General features: G+C 43.6%; 1 protein-coding gene across 1 annotated transcript; it reads right to left on the reverse strand.

The window, feature by feature from the left end:
- Positions 1 to 9580: 9580 nt before the first annotated feature.
- On the reverse strand, positions 9581 to 13721 carry LOC125303621 (zinc finger protein 554-like). The gene is made up of 2 exons (XM_048257471.1): positions 13300 to 13721; positions 9581 to 11627 (listed from the first exon to the last, which is right to left on the reverse strand). The coding sequence occupies exons 1-2, from the start codon at positions 13531 to 13533 to the stop codon at positions 10086 to 10088; spliced, it is 1776 nt and encodes a 591-aa protein (XP_048113428.1). The 5' UTR covers positions 13534 to 13721; the 3' UTR covers positions 9581 to 10085.
- Positions 13722 to 16221: the final 2500 nt, after the last annotated feature.

Genomic DNA, 16221 nt, shown 5'->3' on the forward strand with positions numbered 1-16221 from the left:
GTTAAAACTGATAATACAGAGATGGTTACTACGGTGATGCTAGTATAGACATGGTGGTTGCATAGCTTAATAAAAGTTGATAGTTTAAAAGTAGACTGTTTAAAAGCTGAATGTAGATAGTTTAAAAGTTGTTGATAGACAGTAGATAGTTTAAAAGTTGTTGATAGACAGCTAGTTTAATAGATAGTTTAATGATAGTTTAAAAGTAGACCGTTTAAAAGTTGAAGGTAAATAGTTTAAAAGTTGTTGACAGACTGGAAGTTTAATGAATGTTGATATTCAAATAGTTTAATGGCTGTGTATAGGTAGATATTTGTTGGAATGGCTCTAATGTTTGCTAGCAGTTATGCTAAGATTTTTAACTATGCTAACCATGCTACTTAGCTAATGATTTATAGCAGTGCTAGCAATGCTAACATGCTTACTAACCATGCTTACTTAGCTAACTTAACTAACGTTTTCTAGCAGTTTTGCTAAACATGCTAACTATCTTGCAATGCTAACATGCTAACTATGTTAACCATGTGACTTAGCTAACCTAGCTTATCATTTTTTAGTAGTTATGCTAACTATCTTAACTATCTTAACCATGTGGCTTAGCTAACCTAGCTAATCTTTTTTTTTAGCAGTTTTGTTAAAATGCTAACTAAAGATGCTAACATAACAACACGCTATCTTAACCATGTTACTTAGCTAATCATTTTAGCAGTTTTGCTAAAAATGCTAACTAGCATGCTAATAATGCTAACATGATAACTATCTTTAACCATGTTACTTAGCTAACTTAGCTAATCATTTTTTAGCAGTTTTGTTAAAAATGCTAACTAGCATGTTAACATCTTAACTATCTTAACCATGCTAACTAGCTACAGTGGGTAGGAGTCATAGTTGATGACAAGTAACAGTTACAATGGCTGAACAGTTGAAAAGTTCAGTAGTTTAAAGGGTTAAATTGTTTAACAGTGAAATATTGTAGTGAGGACTTTTATTTTGAAACAGTTTTTTGGCAGAGGAAGCAGTTGAACAGGACGTGTAGTCTTAATAAGGCCAGTTTGTATGCTTAAAGCCTGAGACTGGCAGTTGATCCAGGTGGCCTGAACACCTGCCATAGGATTCTAATTGCTTAACGGGCATTATTATGATGTCACAATCAGCAATGTTAAGTCTATGGGGATTTTTAAAAAGTTTTTCTTTAATAGTTTAAAAAGTATAAAAGTTTCAAAGTTGAAAAGACATAGCAGCTTGGTCCGTTTGAATACCTACGTTACAAAGTTTGAACGAAGTTTCTAAGTTAAACTGTTCAAGAGAAATTGCGTACGGAAAAAGTGGTAAGCGGAATAATAATAAGAAGTTGTTGTTGTTGTTGCCTTGGAAGAACAGTACAGTGCATTTTCATGCACTGTAATAACACACGCATCAAATATGTACATTTCACAAACGGACCACGTCGGTGCTTTGTTGGATTCCGAAATGTCACGGTTGCGGCCCGCAGGTGCTCGGGCCCGCCATTGCCGCTTGCGGCTATATTTTATGTATTATTATTAATATCATCCTAACAAGTGATATCAAGTCGTGTTAATGTTGAAACTAGGCAACCAGACATGATCATCTTCAAACACAATCATGGTAAAACAAAACAAAAAAGTTATAGCCTCCGTCTTTCCACTTTTCCGACCTACAGTCAGAGGTGGGCACAAATACATCAAAAACTATTTTGTTACAAACTACAAATACTGGCTCATAAAATGTAACAAAACTAGATGTACCGCAGAGCGGTACAAAATATGACCGCCGCCCAGTCCAGCACATTTTTTCACAATAAGTCATGCTTGTCAAATTGTGTTCATTTTGTGTGTGTGTGTGTGCGTGTGTTTGTAGGTGTGTTTGTATGTGTGGGGGCATGTGTGTGTGTGTGTATGTGTGCATGTTTGTGCGTGTCGTGTGTGTGCATGTATAGTGTGTGTGTGTATGTGTGTGTGTGTGTATATATGTGCGCATGTGTGTGTCTTTATGTATGTGTACATAAATAAAGCAAATCATGGAACCACCTACTCTTTGCGATAAGTGCCATGGGATCTTTAACAACCATGGTGAGTCAACCTCGATTTAACATTCATGCAAAGGAAAACATCTCCAGTACAGTGTCCCTGTCACTGCAATAGGACATTGGGATTGATATTTGTTTGGTGGCTTTTGGCCACAGGGAAGAGTGCCACCTACTGGCCAGCCACTAACACCGCTTCTAGCAGGATCCTATTCTTCCAAGGAGGTTTCTTATCCAAGTACTAACTAAGCCTGCTTAGCTTCAGTAATTCAGCAAAGGTGAAAGGCATATAGGATTCTAACTGTCTCACTGAATTGCATTATGCACACTCAATTCTCACTGGTATCTGCCAGACAACAAGTACCAAAACATTAGTTCATAGATTTCACATGTAAAAACATTTGATACAACCCCACCCCCATCTTGCCTGTTCATAATTCTGAGAAATTCTTGAATTGTGTGCCTGTACGTGTTTATGTTTGTGTGTGTGTGTGTGTGTGCATGTGCATGCATGAGTACTTTTGTCTTCTGTGTATGTATGTGTCATATGATTACTGTGAATGTATGTGTGTGTGTGAATATCTATTTATGCACATGTGTGCATATGGAATGGGTTAACATGACCCCTAGAGGCAAACATACGCATAAAACTGGTCATTCTAGGCCCTACGGTTCTCAAGATATTCACAGAAAACTCTGTTGGTGGACGGAATGTACACATAAATTAATTTATTGTATGGCCCCCCCATGAACGAAAGTCCACGAAACTTGGCATTAAGATCAACATACAAAAAAAGGTGGTCTTCCTAAACCCTACGGTTCTCGAGATATTCACAGAAAACTGTGTCTGCCCTACCCTCCTTTCGGGGGGTTCAGTCCAGCGGGGGGGCTACAGATCAAAACGAAAAACGATGGTTCCATGCTATCCCTGTAGGGCTACATGCCCACCAAGTTTCGTGTACCCCGGTCTTTCAGTGTCCCGGGAATCCTTGACGGAAATTTGGCCATGCGAAAAAAAAAAAGAAAAAAAAATCTGACTAAACCTTCAAACCGGTCATAATAAAATACAAAATACTGATGTGAAAATCAGTAAAATATAAGTAATTAGTCATTTGAAAATACACAAATACACACACAACAATCATGGTATAGGCTACCGACTTTTAAAAGAAACTACAAGGCATATATTATTGAAAACATATCCCCAAGAGACCAGACATACTATTTTCTGATTGGCTGGCAGAGGGCGGGTAATTCAGTATATTGGGCGTCCTATGAAGTAGATCTGGTAAAATAAATTAATCAGCGTCCCATATCAATATAAATGACTGATGGTTGAACTGACAACAAGCAGGCTTTGCAAAAGTGGAATCAACTGTAACAAAGCAAACTACTGGTGGAAAAACAGACACCAAGAAGTTTACTTTAACACCAAATTAGCACTCTGGAAAAAAAAACCTTGATCCAAGAAACACACTGAGACGAAAGTAGCCGTTGAACTGTCAATAGGCCTACTACAAAGTGACACAGCCTGAATAACACCAATGCAACACTGAGCAGTAGAGTGAATGTATATTCTGCAGAATATTTAACCCAATTTAAGATCTGCGTAAAATTTGAGGCTGGAGTAGCTGATGTCTTGGCAAATCAATCAAGCCAAGACATCAGCTACTCCAGCCTCAAATTTTACTTTGCTTACTTTGCTTAATTTTCTTGTTAACCAAATATACCCATGAAGTTATGGTCACAACCCCAATAACTGTCCGCAACTACCATATTCTTCAGCTGGCAAACAGCTATCAGCAAAACAAACATAAAAACCTGAGATATAAGCAAAATAAAGAGTTGACAGACTGCTGGTTAGTAAAAACCCTGAGTTTTGTCAAATAAATAGCTGATGGACAAAGTGAGGTTAGTAAAAGCTGAGTTATGAAGAATAAATAGCTGATGGACAGACACAATGTTTCTCTGATCGCAAGCAGTTAACTGAACTGCATTTCCCTTTTTGTGCTAGAAATGCATGCCTATTGCCTACATACACTGTACTGTACATGACAACATAGGGGACAAACAGAATGACATCCTGTAAGTTGTCCCAATATACAGAATTATTTACAGGTGCAAAAAACATCTCCTCACTATCCGTTAGCTGCCTGTCTTCTGAACACATTGTGAAAAAACGCGGTCTCTGTAAACAGCCCAGGCTCCACAAACGGCAACAAAAACAAACTGGTGCAGCTTGCACCACAAAACATAACAAACAGTGTTCCAGCCAATAACGGGCGAGATGCACGTTTAGGAGAATTTCAATTAGAGCTGAATATTGGGAATTGTCTAATGGATATCACCGGACACCTTCCCTATTCTTATTGAGTAACCCCCAACGCAACAAGAAACAGCAAAGAAAAAAAACGTATTGCTTATTGGCATGGTTATAGGTAGTATATTTAACTGAATTATGAAATTTTGGCTTAGCCTATTTGAGAATAAAATCACAGATTTTTCACAAGTATTTAAGTATTTGAAATACTGTAAATACAACCCTTCAACGTATTTTGTTACAAACTACATCTGATTTTTTCCAATCCTGCAAAATACAAATGACAAAATACGCTAAAGTAATTAAATATGTATTTAAAATATATATAATTAAAATAATGCCCATGACTGCCTACAGTCAATCCATCGAAAACCTCTGAAATGATTAACGTTAGTGCCGGTTTTTTATTAGGTTTACTTGCCTCTATGTAATGCTTTACCTTAACATACAATGGTATTGTAGGCTACATAGCTTTGTTCATGAGTTTCCGTGCTGGCAGGACTTAGCTTCGTATCCAAACAATACGGTTATCTCCCTGCTGTGCGACAGGCATAATAGCGTCATATTACGTCAAACATAGCTTCCCTACAACCGGACTCGCTAACTATACTTCTTACGGGAACCTCAACGTTACATCCGAGGTAGTTGAGCCTGTTTTGCCTTCTATTGTTTATGTAGATAATACAGAAGCTACAATGTCGCCACAGGATATATGTTATATGAAGTTATGGGATTTCAAAAAAATCCTAAATGAATGGGCGTTCTATGGGGTTAGCAGAGAGTTGATAAACACTGCTCCATGGATGCTTCTACTTCCGGGAGACTTCGGTAAAGTTAGACAGAAGTTGGCACATTCGCAAGATTCGCGTTTTGCGACAATGGAGGAGGAAATGATAAGAGATCAGCTCGCTGAACATGCAATCCACCCTAAGACACAGGAGAAATTGGTTATGTCGCCAGACGATCTGACACTAAGCGAGGCTTTAAAGCTAGCGCTGCAGATTGAAACAGCCACTGAGCTATCCACAAAACTATCTTCCCGCGCAGCCCGTCTTAACTCAACAGGTTGAGGAGCCTGAGCGCCCGCCTAGCCCAGCATCGTCTGAGGGAGACGCAGGGATACACTACGCGGACCGCACACGTGGCCAGCAGCGCCGCGGCTTTGGCGATTGTGGCTCTTCCTCACACTCCACCAAAGCCCACGAGTGCCCCGCCAGAGGACAGGTGTGTCAACGCTGTGGGAGAAGCAACCATTTTGCCAGGGTTTGCCGCTCTGCACCAGCCACAGTGGGACCGCGGGCTGGTCCACAACACGGGAAAGATACCACTACAAGCCCCACTCCCATACATTCGGTCAGCTCTGCCCGTGTACCGTTCAAGACGTACACTGTGGAGTTGGGTGGAGTCTGTGTACCGCTGCTATTGGATACTGGGGCGGCCGTATCACTTCTCAATTGGCCCACAGTCAAGCATTTCCTGCCCCACATAACTTTACAGATGCCATGCAAAGATCTCCCTAGTTGGCTCTCTGAACTGTGCAGTGCGTCATGGTAGCAAATGCGTCCCGACCTTCACCTTCCAGGTGGCGCAGCATGGTGCTAACTTCATGGGGCTGGACCTCATCACCAGCCTGGGTTTCACATTCCTGGACAGCGGTGGGGCGCCAGTCCTGCAGGTCAGCTCAGCATGGGAACAGCGATGGCCGCAGCTCTTTTCATGCCTAGGCTGCCTCTCAGCCTTCACGCATCCCCCCTCCTGCACACGGACACGCACCCAGTCATACAGCCCCTTCGGCGCATTCCCCTGGCATTGCGCAACGATGTCAAAGCAGAGCTGACAAAGTTGTTAGAAGCAGGCATCATCGAACCAGTCGACGCCTCACCATGGATCTCAAATCTGTGTGGACCTCAAATCTGTGTGGACCTGAGGGCGGTAAACAAGGCTGTGGTACCAGATAAATACCCGCTGACCTCACAGTTTTATGGCTCCAAGACATTTTCTAAGCTAGATTTCCGCCAGGTCTACCTGCAGGTTCCCCTGCACCCAGATCGTCGTAACCTCACTGCATTTGTCACGCATGCAGGTGTCTTCCGCTACACCAGGATTCCTTTTGGCCTTTGCTGGACACTAGGGGCGGAGCAAAAAGGACGCCCCATGGACATGGACCCCGGCCTGTGCTCGCCCACTTTGACCCGTCCAGCCCAACTCTTCTCACTTGCGATGCCTCAAACTTTGCAGTTGGGGCTGTGCTGTCTCAGCTCCATGACGGCATAGAGCGGCCGGTTGCATTTGCCTCATGGGCCCTCAATTCAGCAGATCAGAAGTACTCAGTGGGGGAGAGAGAGGCCCTGGCCTGCGTCTGGGTTCATCCACTCTCCGTACAGACCACCAAGCGCTCACAGCTCTGCTTGCTACATCCGGATCAGGACACAGGCCCCTGCGCATCCATCGCTGGTATGAGAGACTTCACCAGTATAACTTTACACTGCAGTATACGCCAGGCCAAGAGAACGTGGTGGCAGACCTACCGTCACGCTCTACACCCTCTCCAGTTACTTCTCCCTCAGCCACAGACTTCAATATGGACACCACAGACTCTGACCTTATACAGCTCCTCCACTCTCCACTGGAGGCAACGGTGTCACTGCAGGAGCTTCGGCAGGCCTCTGAGGAGGACTCAGTGCTGGCACAGCTCCGCTCCTTCATCCACTCGGGGTGGCCTCCAGTCTCCAGCCTCCCTACCAGCCTGACACCTTTTCACGCTTCAAGGATGAGCTTTTCTGCTGGAACAATCACTGTGTGGCCCCGGGGCCACCGCACAGTTGTACCCCTTGCCTTACGGGCTCCGGTGCTCGCCATGGCTCATGAAGGCCACCTGGTCGTCGTCAGGGTGAAGCAGTGGTGCCGAGAGGTGGTCTGGTGGCCAGGAATAGACGGGGACATCAAAGCCATGGTCAAGGACTGTACGGTGGCCTGGTGAGTGGCAAGACGGGCCCTCCACCGGCCCCGCCCGTCCAGCCCCTGCAGTGGCCAGCAGGGCCCTGGGAGCATATTCAGATGGACATGGACTCATCGTGGCCTACGACCTCTACTCCAAATGGCCTGAGGCTGTCTTGGTAGGTTCAGTCACCACACACACGGTTATTGACTTTTTGGAGACAAGTTCTGTTTACCCGCTGGGGCATGCCATCAGCAGTGACCACAGACAACGGCCCTCAATTCACTTCCACTGAGTTCACCTCTTTTCTCAATGAGCGGGGTATCAGACACATACGCACTGCCTTCTACAACCCACAGGCGAATGGGGTGGTGGAACGCCTGAACCAGACACTGAAAAATGGTATCAGAGCTCACCTGGCAGAAGGCTTCCAATTCTCAGCAGCACTCCAGCAAACCCTCCTGCACTATCGAGCTACTCAACATTCCACTACAGAGAGTTCTCCAGCGCGCCTCATGCTGGGACGGGAGCTGTCATTGCCGTTGGTTTGCCTTCGATCCCCTGCTTGCCCTCCATCAAGCACACAACAGGGTGTGCAGCGGCAGTCATCCGGCCAACTGCGCAGAGTCACAGCACAGCAGCACAGAATGAAGCAGCGCTTTGACCGTTCCCACAGGGTCAAAACCCTGGCGTTCACCACCCTGGACTGGGTCAGGGTCCGGAGACCCATCCGGGGCCATAAGCTCAGGTCATTCTGGTCTGAACCCATGCAAGTGACTGAGCAGCTGGGCCCTGCTACTTTCCGCCTGTCCGACGGAACGAGGTGGCATGCCCGCCTCCGGAGGGTGCCGCCACCTATCGCAGCAGACCTGGAGGACAAACAGAACTCTAATGCAGGTCCCACCGGTCCTGATGACCCTGCCAGGCGACCGACTCACGCCTGGGTCAAACCGGGCTATCTCGGGGACTATGTGGAGTAATAAGAGTGATAATTTCATGTTTGACAGTCACATGTTTTACAATGTTTACAGGTTCCACCGTTCCAGCCGCTTTAGTCTGGTGTTCTCTTTACAACATTTATATTCCTCCTTGTTCCAGTGGGACAGTTTAAAATGTTTGTAACTACTTTTTAGGGATGTGGTTTGGGTCTTTCCCTGGGGAAAGGGGGAATGTGTTATGTCTGTCTGACAGTTTCGAATGACATCCGTTTTGCTTTTTACGACTGAAATAAATGAATGGTTATGGCGACATGTGCCGATGCTGTTGCATCTGTTTTCAAACTATTTTTGTATCTGTCTTTTCCTTGCAAATTCTAAATGAATGGATATATCCTTACATGTGCCTTTTTCATCAATAAAAAGAAAATGCAGTCCATCCAATGCAAAACCACTAATAGAAACCCACAGATCAATAAGTCCAATTCCCAGACCTCAAGCAAGCAAGACCGCTTTATAGTATGCACTGGCCTGGAACAGCTTTTTTAGACTAGGCACAAGACCTAATGACAAGTCTCTCAGTAAAATAGTACTTTACCACCTAGCCTACAGGTACACACATGCTGTGTTGCCCACGTTAAACTTTTAGCCGAAGTCTGTGAGCATTTTATAAGGGATGTCATGGGAAAATGGTGCCTGCACGAATAAATGTGATGGTATACAGACTACGCACAGCCATCTATGCATATGCTATGGTAGGTTTGCGCATTGGTATGCACATAAAAGATACCGTAGTTTGTTGTGTCTGTGAGAGTGTGTATGTTCAGTAAAGCTCTGTGCTTTATTCAGCATGATAATCCAGTTCTTATGCTAACATTTTGACCAGCAATGTATCTCTCTTGCCTACCTCGCTGCTTTAATCATTTCTGTTTTCAAAATAAAAATGTATGTCCATGGCCTTGAAGTCTTAGTGATTTAGCTAACTAATCCTTGTAAGCTGGTTGACGACAACTGTTGTGTTGTGTGCACTCATTCTCTCTCCTGCGCAAACATTATCTCCTGCATGCCTACTTGTGTGTAGTTGTACTGCATAAAATTAAGCAAACAAATTTGTTTTACAGACATGGCCTAATGTCATGCAGTTCATATAGGCTACAGTGCAGGGAAGAGTCTGGAAATTATGATTTTCCAACTTGGAGTGACACACAGGGGAATTCTCTCGCTCCTTATAGGCTACAGGGCGTATGTCCGTACACCTGAAGGAACCACAAACGCGATTGGGCTTTCTGTTCCTGTTTATGTAAATTTTACATAGCACAATAAGGATACACTGCATGGTAGGCTATAAGCAAAACATATTTTTTTAATTGATTGCTGCATATGAGGGCGTTACGTTTTTAACAGTAATAATGTTTATGTTAGCCATGTGGGACTGTGCAAAGGGTCAACATTATCAGCAATAGTGTGTGTATATGTGCCATTAGTGATATCTGTATACTTAACTGTGGGTGTGCTGTAGGCGAGAGGTTTCTGTCTTTATGTATGTTTTATGCATGTTTTGTGGAATTGCAGGACTGAACTAAGAACAAATGTCCCAACAGGGACAATAAAATAATTTACATCAAGTACTGTTCAAACACTCACAAAGGTTCTACTTTCACCTAGTTATCCGAACCCAACCAAGATGAAGAAAAAAAAAAAAAACATGTATTACAATTTTACGGAAATGAAGGTGCCCACAAGGCACAATTATAAAGACATAACGACCAAATTCTTACAATTTGCTTTTCCCTGTTGCCTTAGGGCACCTATTCTTTTTGGTCATCACACCCAGTTCCCCTGGTCCAGTCATCCCCAATCTTCTCCCTCTCCCCCCTCAGCTCCTGATCCATGTTTGCGCTGGATGTGGTTCTTGAGGCTGACATTGTGGTTGAAGCACTGCCCACAGTCATGGCACTTGAAGGGTTTCTCCCCTGTGTGGAGGCGCATGTGGGACTTAAGGTGTCCTCGTTGGTTGAAGGACATATCACAGAGCTCACAGCTGAAGGGCTTCAGTCCTGTATGTACCACCTCGTGCCTTTGAAGTTTAAAGAGCTCAGGGAAGCCTTTGTTACAAACTTTGCAGAAGAACCTGCCATGTTTCCAGTGAGTCTTCCTATGACCACTACGACTGGAGCGATCTGCAAACCGTTTGGGGCACTCGGAGCAGCGGTACTTCAGGCTCTCCCCCTTGTGGGTCTCCTCGTGCTCCCGCTTGTCTTTCTGGAACCTGAACTTCTTGTAGCAGCATTGACAGGGAAGCACATAGTCTTCAGTGTGCAGCTGACTGTGCAGACGGAGGCCTGCCTCATTGATGCAGCGCTTTCCACAAGTCAGACACGAGAACGGCTTCACTTTGTGATCACAGATGTGCGCAGTCTGGCCATCCCGCCTGATGAGGAATTTGCCACAGTCTGGACAAAGCTCACGTTTACCACCATGTAACTGTTCCATATGGGTCTGTAGGCTGTACGGATCATTGAAGTAGACGGCATATTTTGGAGGGTTCCGTCTCTCCTCATTTGCTGCACTAGTTTCCTGGTGGCAGCTGTTAGACGACTCGACTTGAGACGCAATGTTAATGTCCTGATTTCTACTGCTGGTGTCTTCTGGGCTTTCATTTCTGGTGCCTCCGTGGTCACTGCTGCCCACAGAACCCTGTTCTCTAATGCTACAGCTGCTGCCCACAGAACCCTGTTCTCTAATGCTACAGCTGCTGCCTAACTCATTAACTCCATTGCTGGTTGCCTCCTGGATGCTACTGGTGATGGCATGCTGGCTGGCAGAAGAGATGACCTCTTCACTACTAATGCTATTGGAATCTTCAAGACGATCACTGGAAGCAGTTTGTTTGTTACTGCGGTTGGCGTCTGGGCTGCATGCGTGTTCAGCTGCTTGGCTAACATCACAAGAGCTCTCTTGGTCTGCAGCAGTAGGGGCCTCTGGGCTGATGGTGCGTTGGGTTTGTTGGCCGTCTGTGCAGTCCAGCTCCTGGTCACCGCCCCTGTAGCCGCACTTAACGCAGCAGTAGCGCTGCAGGTGTTTCTGCTTGAAGCAGCGGGCACTGGCCTCCTCTCCACAGTCACAGCACCACGCAACCTGGAGAATATGCTCCTCCCCTTCATCAACACCTTCAGAATCCTCATCTGACGCCTCTAAGACCTCTCTCAAATTCGGAGTCCACTCTTCATCACTGTCCCTTCTTTTCCTCTTTCTTTTTGGTTGTTTTTCTTCCTCTTCCTCCTCTTCATCATCCTCCTCCTCCTCTTCATCCTCCGCCACCTCCTCCCCGGTAATCTCCTCCTCCATGCATGTGTCCTTGAACGCCCACCCCACTGGCTCCTCTGCCATCTACAGGAGACAAAGCATTTGAAATTCATTGACTTTCGTTAAAGGTGCGATTTGTAGGATTGTTACCGAACGTTCTGTAGGCCAAAATCAAAACACTGGTGAACGTTCTCAAGACTACCAGACGCGAGCCTCTTCTGGGTTGCCAGATGTAATGAAGACTTAGATAACGTTAGTTGACCTGCAGCTGCTTTAACGTTTCTCCAACCATGACCCAGCTACACATTACGGAAACAGTGGAAACAAAAAATACCTCTCTAACCAACGTAACATATGTAGCTGAAGTTAGCGATGCAGATGAAGTTTAGCCTAGGCTACCTGTTGTTGAGAAATATGGCCAGCTCTGCGTCAGACTTGATATTCTTCGTTTCACGAAGACGTCACCATCTCAGGAAGCTCCTCCGATGTCCACTTAATTTGTTTCTTGTTTTAATTTTGTAAATTTGCCTGCCTCTTGTAGGCGTTCATGGCTACAACTGACAGCTGTTGACAGTTGGCCTTTGCTAATTTGGCAACCCAAATAGGAGGACGCGCTAGCCCATTATTAATACGCTATTCTAGAATGAATCGTTCAAAACATAAACGAGAATTCCAAGAGATTCCGCCCCGTAACTCATTTTTTTTCATTGGTTTTACAGGGTTTTACAGGTTAGAGTAATGTTGTCAAATAAGCCATTACTTCAATTCATCGTGTTTCCTTACTCTCTGACAACATATGGTGATCATTTTTGGAATGGTTACAGTTTATTTTCCATTATTTCCTACATACTGGTCCTTTAAGGATGAATCAAAGTGAAATGGAGAGTTAGAGAAGGCTTCTAAAGCTTCCCACCAAAGACAAATCTTTAAGTAGGTAGTTGTAGAAGGCAGTGCAAAAGTAAACAGTATACTTTTTTGCATGAATAGATTGTTATGTGGTGTGATTTATCATATGGCGTGAGACCATATTATTTGGTGTGACATCAAGAAATGATGAAAATAAAAAGGCTTTTTGTGTCTAAATCATACAGATGTCAGTGGAACAGATGGGGAATTGGATCAGCAAAAGTGACAACCATTTTCTTTCTATTTTATCAATGTATGTCAAAATGAATATGAATTTTACTGAAAAATTGAGGTGAAATGCCTTACTCTGTGTACCTAAGAAAAATACTTAAAAATGTAATGTAATAAATCTGCACAAGTAATGAATGAATGAAGTAATGATAGAAGATTATGATACATTGACTCAAATGAAAATATACACAAATATAATTTTACACACAATGACTTTCATGTCACACCATATGACAATTTTAGTCACTAACACAATAAATGAATGAATACATTTAAATTCCAATACTAAATCTAAAAGACCATACATATTTTTGGGAATGGGGAAGTCAGTACAACAGGACTAAGTGATTTACATGCCTAATATCAGAATTTTCTTTTCAAAAACTTTTTTCCGCCTAAAATGTCAACCACCCATTAGCTCTGAGGTTGGTAACTGGAGAAGGGGATGGAGGGTTGGGTAGAGTCTGAAAAGTGGAGAATAATTTCCGAGTCTCAGTGACATTCTAGGTCTCATCAAAATACTTTCTTAGCAGAAGTGCCACTGGATGAGAAAGTAGAACCACTCGAAGCTTGAAAGATTGGTTGATGATGTTGACCAGAAAGTCTGGACTGGACTTACCTCTAAAGTGTCAGGGTCTGTGAGCTGCTGGTCAGGGGGTGTGTGGTCTGGGGCTGGCTGGTCTGGAGGATGGCTCGCCCAGTTCCTGGTGTTGCCACAGCCCCAGCACTGCTGTACCACGTGGAAGAGGAGTCCCTTGCGTTCCATAGCAACACTGCAGGCATCACTGCTGCATTTGAGGCACTTCTGGAACAGCTGTAGTAGGCTAGTAACGTTCACGACGACATCCGCCATCAGGCCCTTCCTTCAACAAGAAAAGCAGTGAGTGAGTGATGAAATTGCTGGTTCTGAACACTAGTATGAATTGCTGGTTCTGCACACTAGTATGAATGGCTGAGAGCTGATACCCATCTACAGATAGCCCATTGAGACAAACACAACAAATATCGGAATCAAGTTTTAATTAGTAAGGGACTGTTCGTTATTTATTTAAGGGGCTACCGGAGGAATTTTGGGAGCGTTAGTCAAAAAAGACGTGACCCTCCCTCACCAGCAAGAATTTTTTCTATGACCCTCCAAAGTGATTGAGAAAAAACGTATGAGGCCCCCCCCCCCCCAATTTATTGATGCCTTCTGTACAGGGTTAATTTGGGAGCTTGCATGCTACCACTCCTTCCTTGAAATGCCTTGAAAAGGTTGTCGTTTGCACAATTTCACAAATAATCACTGGGATAGCCTACCTGTCAAATTTTTCCGGGTTTATCACATATTGTAACTTTTTTCCCCGCTGTCGAGGAGCTGCAGGGCCGTCGCAAGGGGGTGCAAGGCCCTGTGCGAACTTGACTGGTGCGAGGCCCTTTTCACTTACGTGCATAAAATCATAGCCTACTTTACACGTAGCCTACTGTCGGTGCATTTTAATAGTAGGCTAATAGGCTACACCAGCTTGTCTTTAAGAGGGGAAATTGTATAGCCTATAACATTAGCTGAGTCACATATTTGGCCATAAGCCGTTTATCATAGGGTAGGCTACATCATGAAACCAAATAGTGTAACAAAGGCGAACACTGTGCTGAACGCTATTTGTCAATGAGCAGAAACACACACTACATTCAAACTATTGATAAGATGTGCACTATGGTCTGTAGGCTAACATTGGACAAATAAATGACATTGACTCGCCATATCCTGACTCAGAAAAAAAAAATCTTGTTTACCTTGCCGCAAACTCAGCAATAAAATCATAGGCAGCTTGCAGGTTAGCCTAACGTCTTTTTCAATTCATAGAAGAGCGAGCCCACTAGTCTCTCCTGTGACATGGAGGTGCGCAAATAGTTTTTAATAGCCTATTCAACTTCGAAAAGCTTCGTTCACCCGATGCCAGTCACTGATCACAATGTCAAAGATCGGGAAGGTTTGTTCAATCTTTTTAAGTGTTAAATGCAGTAGCCTATCTGTCCGCTTTGGAATTATCTCGAGCCTATTATGAGGTCCAGTCCGTTATGTCCTGGGATTCGGACGTGCCGGGTGGTTATGAGGAGCAATATGAGAGAGAAATTTGATGATCATTGTTTTGGGACGTTAAGCCTCGTAAGCTTTAGGCCAGTGGTCCCCAAACTTTTTCTTCCGAGGGCCAGCTCACTATGCCTGGCTCCAAGAGAGGGCCAGAGACTCGGAGTAGTTCTATATCAGTAACCATAAATAGCTTAGTGCTGTGAACAGCAGTCAACCTTAGTTGAATATTCTATTACATTTAGTCATAGGCTATTGCAATTTAATACCATTGTTAGCTGTGTTTATATTGTCATCATGCCATATTAGTGTAAAATTAAATAATACTAATAAAAAAAACGTTTGCATTCCCAAAAGTAGTTTTAAGTTTTATTAAAAAATGTATGAACTCTGAATTCTGTGTCTTTGCATACACAGCTCAAGTTGTGAATATCCTACAAATAATTTAAAGTTCTGAAACTGTGAGAATTTTATGAAATGCTGAAGTTGTCTGAAATGACCACCATTCTAACTTTCAGTCACCTGATGAGAACTTTGTGAACTCTTTGTATGAACATTTGAACGAGTGAATAAAAAATAGAAATAATTATCCCAGAAAGTCCCAGAAATATGACTTGATTAGAAGTTAGTTAGTTATTAACAATTAATTGATAATTTTTAAAAATACTTTGAGCACTGATGCAGTCAGCATAGGCCTCTTACATTGTTTGCAGGTAGGCCTACATTTCATTCCGTTTTCGATGGCAAACGCAAAACAGCGCCAAAACAACCACCAGTGGACAAAAAGAGTATTACATGTGTACTGTTAAGACTCGCCATAGAGAATGAATGGGGGAAATTGCATTACATTTGGCTGACGCTTTTTAGCCAAAGCTACTAACAACATAGTAAACAGTTTAAGTTTTAGAGCAGTTCTCAACAATTTTAGGACAATTTAAAAACATTATGCGGAGGTTTTAGTTTGACGATGTTGTACTCCCGTGCGGGCCGGATGATATATACTACGGACATGTTTTGGGGGGCCACCCAAAATGAGGTGGCGGGCCGTATCCGGCCCGCGGGCCGTAGTTTGGGGACCACTGCTTTAGGCTAATAGGCGTTAATGAAGAATAAACGCTTATGTCATCTTTGGCCAGGTGCAAGGGCTGTTTTCATGAATACAAAAGTTGGGTGACCCTCCCCTCAAAAAAGAATAAAAGACATGACCCTCCCCTATTTTCCTACGGTGGTCCATTCCATAAATACCGAACGGTCCCTAAGTATGCAGGTATTGCACACACAAAAAATGTCCACCTTAGATTAAAAAGAACAGTTTTTCAACAACAAATTCTCTATTGCAATACATTAACTTTTCAATCAGATATACAATCCAGACACTCTGAAGACTTCTGCACACAGTTTAGAAATCAATACTTTAATTTAATGCAGTGGTTCTCAATGCATGTGGTATTCACAGAAGAAATCCACTAA

The sequence above is a fragment of the Alosa alosa genome, chromosome 1 (assembly GCF_017589495.1).
Source record: "Alosa alosa isolate M-15738 ecotype Scorff River chromosome 1, AALO_Geno_1.1, whole genome shotgun sequence".
Taxonomy (NCBI): domain Eukaryota; kingdom Metazoa; phylum Chordata; class Actinopteri; order Clupeiformes; family Clupeidae; genus Alosa; species Alosa alosa.

Excerpts from the sequence above, each read along its gene's own strand:
- LOC125303621 (XM_048257471.1), bottom strand. The coding sequence starts at position 13,533 with ATGGCGGATGTCGTCGTGAACGTTACTAGCCTACTACAGCTGTTCCAG. Across the intron at positions 11,628-13,299 it reads CAGACCCTGACACTTTAGAG|ATGGCAGAGGAGCCAGTGGG; the intron begins GTAAGTCCAGTC and ends TGTCTCCTGTAG.